This window comes from Electrona antarctica (assembly GCF_951216825.1).
Source record: "Electrona antarctica genome assembly, chromosome: 1".
Classification (NCBI taxonomy): Eukaryota; Metazoa; Chordata; class Actinopteri; order Myctophiformes; family Myctophidae; genus Electrona; species Electrona antarctica.
The window spans coordinates 12,079,462-12,089,090 of NC_136806.1; the positions used below are offsets into that span (position 1 = coordinate 12,079,462).

Here is a 9,629-nt window from a genome sequence, read left to right on the forward strand (position 1 = left end):
GGAAAGAAAAAAAACGTTCAACACAAATAAAATAGATTATTTCTATCCAAAAGACAACAGGAAACAAATGTATTAGTATTCCTTTGGAGAGTTTTGCTATGTTGAACTGTAGCAGTACTGTCAAGCCCTCGGGAGGTTTTTGAGACCTGAGTGTCTTTCGGTCAGGTGCAGATCACAATAGCGCTGAGATCCCTGGGAGGAGGAGGTTCATGTAATCGTACACTGAACATCTAAAGAAATGGGTCAGGGGAGGGGTGAGGGGTGGGCGTGTGTGTGTGTGGACGGTCGGGGAGTTAATGAGAGTTAAAAAGATCACAGGTCTTCGCCACCCTAAATTTCGGGGGACTGCTCTGACAGGCTGTTGAGCAGGTTTTTGTAGGCAGAGGAGTTCATGTAGCGCGGATACGAGTCTCTTTGCATTAGCGTGTAGATTTGCAGCTGGGCGTCGTCAAACGTGTGAGAGGTGGGCTCCTGCATGTTCCTGTTGATCACCTCGCGCACGCGGGAGTCCAGACTCACCTGGAGTAGAAGAGAAACCAGGGACAGCGTCTCAATGTCCACTGTTCGATGTGTAGTATAGCATACTACACCCTATAGCATACTACACCCTATAGCATACTACACCCTATACATACTACACCCTATACATACTACACCCTAGCATACTACACCCTATAGCATACTACACCCTATACATACTACACCCTAGCATACTACACCCTATACATACTACACCCTATAGCATACTACACCCTATACATACTACACCCTATACATACTACACCCTATAGCATACTACACCCTATAGCATACTACACCTATCCCTATAGAATACTACACCCAATAGCATACTACACCCTATAGCATACTACACCCAATAGCATACTACACCCTATAGCATACTACACCCTATAGCATACTACACCCCAAAATGATAGCCGCGGACCCCCATGAAATTACTTCTTGCCAGGATTTGTGACTTTCATAGCACCCTATAGTGTATATACACTATAGTATAGTGTATACACATAGTTTCATTATATAGAATATTCCTCTGTTAGACGGATGTTAGGTTCTTAGCTTGCTTATGATTCTTGTTGACTATTTCTGTGTATTTGATGTATAGTTACTATATTTACCCAGGGTAACTGGACTAAGCATCAGATACTTGTTTACAGCCAGGCCCTGCTCATAGAACATTTCATGGTAGTGGTTCAATGCCTTGCTCAAGGGCACTTCAGTGGTGGTAATTTTAACGTGCCGGTCCGGGGATACGAACTGGCGACCTTCCGGTATCAAGACCGCTCCGCAAACCGTTCGGTGTGTTGTTCTTGGTTACTGTAAATCATTCTGGATTAAGAGTGTCTGCTAAATTGTTTCAAGATTATTCCAAATTGGTCAAAAACATTTCAAGATTTTTCAGTTTTTCAAAAATAGCTTGTGAGCTATAGATCTGCTATTTCCTAATAGCTGAAATATACAACAGGGTTAAACTGGTTGAAAAGATTTTGATGCTATAGTAAGTAATTTAGCTGGGGAAGCCCCTCAAGGACCCCTGGGGGTCCCCGTCGGGCCCCACTTTGAAAACCACTGACGTTTTAACCTTCACCAGGCTTTCTTCTCTTCCACACAGACCAGGAAAGCCTGGTCGGTGTTACAAAAGTGCCGTGTGAACCGGTCTGGAGCGGATGATATCGCTACGTCATGTTGTAATATTGTTTTGTAGTCATCAGGCAGGAACAATCATCTGGAACTTCCTTTCCCTCAAACCGGAAGAATAACAATAAAAGCACTAGTAGCCTGCAGCTTTTATTGAGAAAAATCGGTTTGAGGGAAAAGGAAGTTCCGGATGATTGTTCCTGCCTGTCGACTACAAAACAATACTACAACATGACGTAGCGATATCATCCGCTCCCGACCAGATCATAAACCAGAAAAGGAATGCTGCCCAGGCTACTGACGTATAGGAAGGTTTTGAAAGTAAATAACCAGACCTCTTTCGGAGAGAGGATGGAGATGTAGTCTTCGTAGATGATCCGGGCCTTCTCCTCGATCGCACCTGTGTTGGTCTCTTCGGTGAACTCGTCGCAGGCTAACCAGAAGAGCATGTTCTCCTCGCTGAACTCCGTGCGAAGGAATTGGCGGAAGGCGGCCCTGCCCACTGGGCAGCACATCAGCTTGTCAAACGACTGACCCCACAAGCGCACCTCCTCCAACGTGGGCTGAGGACTAGAGAGAGAGAGAACAGACAGCAGAGAAGTCTATGATTTTAGCTTTAATTGTTTTTTTTGTTTTGTTTTTCAATTTGTATTATGAAGTTAGGCTTGTCACAGTTATACATAATCGCCTGATCACAATTATTTGAGATCATGGTCACAATAATCTCCAAACTTTTTAAAATAATAATGGAAATAGCCGATCTGATCAGCTATTTGCACTATTCTTATTTTATATTTGAAAGTATATAAATATTAAATGTGATTTCTTATTTGTCATGTCTGCCCTGTGCAATTTTTGCTTACAAAGCCAAATAGAAATGTGATTTTTATTTACAGTATATGCTTCAATGTTCAGTGATGAAAAAAATAAAAACAAATCGGCCTGGGCCAGCCTAACGGTCCGGGTAGCAGCCTGACTGTGTGTGTCGCGGGTTTGAGTCCCGATCCTGACGACATACTTTTCTGTATGTCTTGCCCCCCCATCTCTCTCCCTGTTCCCTGTCAACCTACTGTGATCTATCAAATAAAGGCAAAAAAAACCCAAAAATATATATATATAAAATATATATATAATACACAATGAAATCGTTAATTGCAATTATTTGTAATGATAATGAATTGTCAAGTAACATTTCATTATTATTATGAAGCCATGGATGTGTAGTTTGTCCCTTTGAGACTGACCTGTCCTCACAGTCTTCTTCTTTGACATCGTAAGAGGCCTTTCGATTCCTCTCTTCCCGGTCTTCGTTCCTAATGATGGAAATGACGTAAACAATGCATACACGACACGTTATAGAGACAGAAATCTAAATATTCTCCTTGAGGATTAGAGATGTAAAATCATGATAATGTAACACAAGGCCAGGCCTGAAGCTTATGGTAGTACAGTGCTTATATAAGGTTCTTCTTTCTTTTCTTTTCAAAATCTTTTTATTTCCGTTTTATAACAGTATGGGTGTCAAGTCACAGGTTCATAGAAAAAATAAAAATAAAATATCAGATTTTAGTATCAGTGACTGAGGTAAACAAACGTAGCCTACTGTATGAATCAGAGATCGTGGGCAGACATAATGAAAAGACTGTTATTGTGCAAAACATGCCCCTTCAAGAAAAAATAAAAACATTTTCTCCCCTTCAAGTCCCAATTTAGTATAGCCAATTCCCAATTCCCCAGCCTCTCTACAAGTACTCCATCTCTGCTAACCCCCACAATCAGTCATTGGGAGGGTGAAGAAAGCCTTGGGTCTCCTCCGATACCCGGGCCATCAAGCCAACATCTTCTTTACACCCGACTTATATAAGGTTCTGGACACCTGTCTTTGAGGGGGCAGTCTGACATGTCCGACAACATGCGTGGCTGGTTAAGACCCATGCGTGGTGGGTGAAGACTCACCCGTGGCTCCCGACATGCATTGCCATGTTAAAACTCACCCGTGGGTTTGGGGTAGGGTGTCTGACTAATGCCTGTTGAACTGTTGAACGTCGGACCAAACCCATGCACCCGTCTTTGAACATGTGCATATTAGGGGTGTGCTGAAATATCGATATGGCGATATATATCGATACGTCCTCCCGCGATAAATAATCGATATTGATTATTCAAATATCGATATCGGGAAAACCCCCCCCTTTTTTTTTTTTTTTTTTTGAAATGTTGTTCATAATGAAGTGATGACAACGTGTTTAGAAAAGGAGGAAATGACAGCTAAAATAAAGCAAATCCCACTCAGATTCCACAGCAACCAGAAGTACTGAATTACTGGATGGTGATTTGTCCAAAGTCTCCAAACAGCTTTGTGGGAATACAAAATGCTGCATTTTTTCAGTTCCAAATATTTTGTAGTTGCAGATATTGTGATATATCGTTGATGAAATTTCATACAATATATCGATATATCGCAAATATCGCAATATATCGAATATCGTGATATTATCGTTATCGAGGGCCTAATATCGTGATATATATCGTATCGTGAGGAACCCATATCGTCCCACCCCTAGTGCATATGAAGTAAGGTGAATCGCTAATAACCAAAGGCCTTGCACAGAATGGTGAAGTGAGAGATGAGAAACTCAATTCCATGTCTCAGATGCACAATGCAAGGACAGAAGTCGGTGGGGCCTGCTATACGGATTTAGCTCAGCCAGCCCGCGGCCACCCGCTTCAAGGGTTATCTATCAACCTATAATCACTAGTATGTTCTTATCAAGACCATTCAATGCATACCAGACGAGTCGCCCATTTACCAACTCGCTGGCGGAACTGTGTGGCCTGGTATTCCTAAAGTAACCTAAGTAAATTATGCTTAAACGGTTAAACCTAATCTTATTCCTAACCTTGACCTCAGTAAAACTATGCCTAAACCTAACCCTATACCTAAACGTAACCCCAGTAAAACTATGCCTAACCCTAAACTTATTTCTAACCTTATTCTCAGTAAAACAAGATAAAGAATACAAGAACCGCGGCACCGAGTGGTCGGCGGAAAAAATGGAGGGCGAGATGGATTATGGGCGACCGTGCCTGATACCATTCAATGCAGCCAGTATGGACATTTCCACATACTGCCTACAGCGAGTAGGCGACTAGGAAATGCGGAAGTGAATTCACTGCCGCCATGTCAGCCAGACTGAACACAGTGAGCGGCAGTGGCTCAGGGGTAGAGTGGCTGGATGGTAACCGCAAGGTTGCCAGTTCGAACCCGGGCTCCCCCAGAGTTAGTGTTGAAGTGTCCTTGAGCAAGACACTGAACCCCTAATTGCTCCTGATTGCTCCTGGTTGCTGCCTTGCATGGTTTCCGCCGCCATCGGTGTATGAATGTGTGTGTGAATGGGTGAATGTAATGCACAATCTATGTAAAGCGCCTTGGATGAAGGCGCTATATAAATGCACCATTTACCATTTACCACACAGCGCGTAGATATGAGCTATACTTTGGCAATTTTCTATAGCATTTGAAACCGATCTACAGCAATGTGTATATATAACTACATCACGTTGCAACTGGAAAATAAATACTTGTCAGACCCGTTCAAGTGAATGGCTTACACTAGAGGTACCATCTGTGCAGTCTGAACTGGGAAAATCTGCTTTCTGCTTCGATGCCCCTACTTCATGAAACACTCTACAACAAACACTGAAAATTGGTACCCCAATATCATATGGACAATTTAATAACCTGCTTCTGAACCTCCCTACCTCAATATGTAACTGTTTTTAACTTGTGTTTTGTTTCACTGTCTGTGTATTATGTCTCTATGCCTTACTTGTAGATTTGTTTTGTGTTTTCTGTCTGTCTTACCGGTAATTGTTTTTTATATATGTGATGTCGTCAGCATTGCAAATGAGGGGGAACCTTAATGCTCTTTTCAAGAATAAATAAAGGTTTCAATCAAGACTCAGGCTTTAGGAAAGGGCAGACCTACCATGAGCAGCTACAGCAGCAGCACCAGCAGAAGCAGCATGTGTTTGAGCCCCGCGGACCGGCCTGGCCCGCTTGGCCCTGCAGGGCCGGTGCAGAGCCTCCCGCTGTCGACTCCTGCTGCACCGACATCTGCCTCTTTCGCATCGCCATCCGCTCTGATCCCATGGGCTGCGGACACACACACACACACACACACACACACACACACACACACACACACACACACACACGCATGCACGCACGTGTGCACACACACACACACACACACACACACACACACACACGCACACACACACGCACACACACACACACACACACAAGCACACAGACACAGCAGAAGGACACATTGAGACATTCACAGGCTGTCACAATCATTACATAATTGTCTAATCACATTTATTTGAGATAATCCATAATTAAAACATTTTGGCATGTTGAAACATGTTCAAAGCCATGTGCAATTTATCTTCACGAAGCCTAAAAGCCAAACACACATTTGTATTTATGTTCCAATGTCAAGAACACAATTAAATTACAATTATACAAATTACAATTTTATATGCGTGACGATTAACCGCTCGTAGCAGCCTATATACCTATTTTTCTATATCAGTGGTGCTCAATATTTCATGTTAAGGACACCAAAGATGATATGTAATTGGCCACCGACCCCCATCTGAAAATATGTTGTTCCAGGAACCCCCCAGAAGCAAAGATTTGAGTTAAAAACGTTCTGTGAAAGAATATACATTCAATGATTTGCGCCACATTTTCACGATTTTTCGAAAATAGCAGATCTACAAGCTCGTAGCACAGCACTCGGTGCCACGCTACGAGCTTGTAGATCTGCTATTTTTCAATAGCTAAAGTGTAACAATCCTTAAAACACCAAAAAGGATTCCCGCCCAGAATGGGTTAAGTTGCTATTAAATGCATTGATGTCGTATTCGACCATAGGCCTAATATTGCATATCATGTTGTTATTAAATCCCTCTGGCATCTCACATTTTGAATTAAGGATCCTTGTTAACCAATTAAGACCTGTCCTGGAACGCATCTGTGTCACCTTAGCTTCTAACCACTTATTTTATACTTAAGCTATTGAAAAATAATAATATTTTTGAAAAATCGCGATATATTCTTTCATAGCGAACGTTTTTAACTTCTGGGAGGTCCCTGGAACAAAATATTTTGAGATGGGGGTCCGCGGCCAATTACATATCATTCTGGGTCGTCCTTGACATGAAAAGGTTTGAGAACCAGTTTTCAGAGAACTGTTTTAGAAGACATTTGGTAGATTCTAGTCTCAGTATTATGCAGCATCAAATGTAGTAAACCCCATGGTTGAGCGGAGTCCCTCAGGGTGCTATACTAGTGTATTTTCTGTTTTTTGTGTGGGGAAAACCTTATAGCTGAAAATAGCAGATTGAACATGCGTTGCAACGCAGCGCGCTGTGAGTTTGTCAATCTGATATTTTTCTGCAAAAGCTTTACCCACAACATGGATGCTGCATCGGTTTGAGTGGTTATAATTCTGATGCTTTGGATGAGTGACCACTTGTATTAAAGTACGGTAATTTGTTAAATTACTCTTACTGACACCCATCTCATTTACTCACGTGGGTGCACGCACGCACGCACGCACACGCACGCACACACACACACACACACACACACACACACACACACACACACACACACACACACACACACACACACACACACACACACACACACAAACAAACACACACAAACACACACACACACACACAGTACCTTGTTGAGGTTCCCTGGCACATGGGGCAAGTGTTGGCATGCATATGCCCACAGGGGTCATATCGTAATGGAATGCGTTCTGCCCTAGCTGTCAGAGAGAGGCAAGCTGAAGGAAGCTATAGCCTTCCCCCCCCCCTCACTGATCAACTATGTGTGTGACTGAGCATCAAAGCACATTTTATAGCACAGTGGCGCTGCATGCAGGCAACAGAAATCAGGAGGTCAAGCCATGGTCATATAACCTTCTTTAGCCCCCCATGTCCTATTTCTGTGAATGCCAATGCAATTTCACAAGCCCTATACAGTACAGGTGCAGAATGTGTCCTAATTTCACAAGCCCTATACAGTACAGGTGCATACTGTGTCAGAATGAATGGGATATAGAATTGAATTAGAATACATTCATTCATTCAGAACTATACATAAACAGCTATGCAGCAGCTGCAGCTCACATGTAGTCCTATAATGCATGTAGTCCTATAATGCATGTAGTCCTATAATGCATTAGAATTCATTCATTCAGAACTATACATAAACAGCTATGCAGCAGCTGCAGCTCACATGTAGTCCTATAATGCACATACAAATAGTGCGGTTCTCTATGGTTTTTATGATTTGTCAACTAACTTGCCAAATATCCCGTCTTGTAAGTTGTGCCGTGCATGCACTATATTGCCAAGTTGACGGTTGATTGGGCTATACTATACTGGCAATAATAATAATAATAACTGCCAATGCCTATAGTTTTTTTTTCAATTGAATTCCCACTTAGGTTGTAGTAGGCCTAAATGGCAGTGCAGTGCACATATACTGTAGGAAGACTAGCAGTCCTCCTACTCTCATTATAATAGATGTGTCATCACTAGGCAGTGAACACCAACCATCAGCCATTTCTATCACATCATTATGTAACAAATCTGTTGCTTTCAACTGCCTTATTATTAAAGCTACTATATATCCGGGCATAAGAAACGATGCTTAAAACATCCATAAGAAGATTTGATATAAGGCAACATCGTGGGAGAGGGGGGGACTTGAAGGCGCAGCAGCTTATTGCCAATATAACCGCAGCATCGTTCGTTCCATCAGCGCCGATACAAAACCATTTGTCCATTTCTAAAATGGATGGATCCGCATTATGGTTATATCGAAATATACTCCGTGCTGGTGGTGGGTTTGCGTGTGTGCCCAAATGGCATAAAGCCTATATAGGCTACTTTACGCGTTTAGGTGTCGGGTATGCAAGTATGGCTACTTCAAAGCTGACACACAATTGCATTAGCTTTGCCCTCAACAGCTGATGAAGATGAAATGGGGGGTGGGGGCGGCGGTGGTACCTACTATATCCATCCATTCAGAGGATCATGAAACACGAGATCACTAAATGAACTACAGTTGTCATTAAAGCTTAGATTTTTTTTTAAAGATAACAACAACAACAACAATAGCACATGTATGAGTCGCGGGGACTGGGTATAGCCTATATAACTGTTCATAATGTGAAGTCAGTGTTTAAACAACCGACAAACCATTTCCATTTCTCGCATGCAGGCAGCAGATCACATCAATGGGAGAATTAAGAAAAGCAGCACATTGCAGCTTCATCACCCCCCAGCCACTGAGCCAGGACCACCACAGACAGACAGACAGACAGACAGACAGACAGACAGACAGAAAGACAGCCTACTACATGGGTCTGTTAAAAAAAAGACGAGACCACTAGCCTATAACTGGATGGATGGATGGCAATAACACTCACACAGTGAAACATGCCGTTTTTTCTTTTAAATATAACAACCAGGAATTAACAACAGCCCCAGCATGCGCTCCTCCGCTCACCAACTAGCCCGTCGTGATCGCGTTACACAATTTGGCTTACAAATACTTACAATTTCACCATGTATGCCCAGAGAAGAGTTAATTCTTTGCCTTGATTACATCCGTTGGCACATACGGCTTCTTTTTTTCTTCTTTCCTCCCCCGACCGGCCGCTTCACGTCAGTACGCATGCGTCTGTCTTCTCCTCTGCAAGTATAGTACTGTAGTATAGTAGCCCTATGCTGGAATTAAATTAATAAAAGCTGTGCGTGGTTTCACTATGTGACATGTTGGTGCTCGGTGGTCCGCACAACACGGAAATCAACGGACCGCATGCACGAATCTCAAACGGACCCCCAAATGAATAGGCCTGCCTATAAGGCCACGG

At 42.7% G+C, this 9,629-nt stretch overlaps 1 protein-coding gene across 1 annotated transcript; it reads right to left on the reverse strand.

The window, feature by feature from the left end:
* Positions 1–330: 330 nt before the first annotated feature.
* On the reverse strand, positions 331–5,812 carry rgs20 (regulator of G protein signaling 20; the record flags this gene model as incomplete). The annotated part of the gene is made up of 4 exons (XM_079490966.1): positions 331–519; positions 1,995–2,229; positions 2,904–2,972; positions 5,649–5,812. The coding sequence occupies 4 exons, from the start codon at positions 5,810–5,812 to the stop codon at positions 331–333; spliced, it is 657 nt and encodes a 218-aa protein (XP_079347092.1).
* Between the last annotated feature and the right edge of the window lie 3,817 nt (positions 5,813–9,629).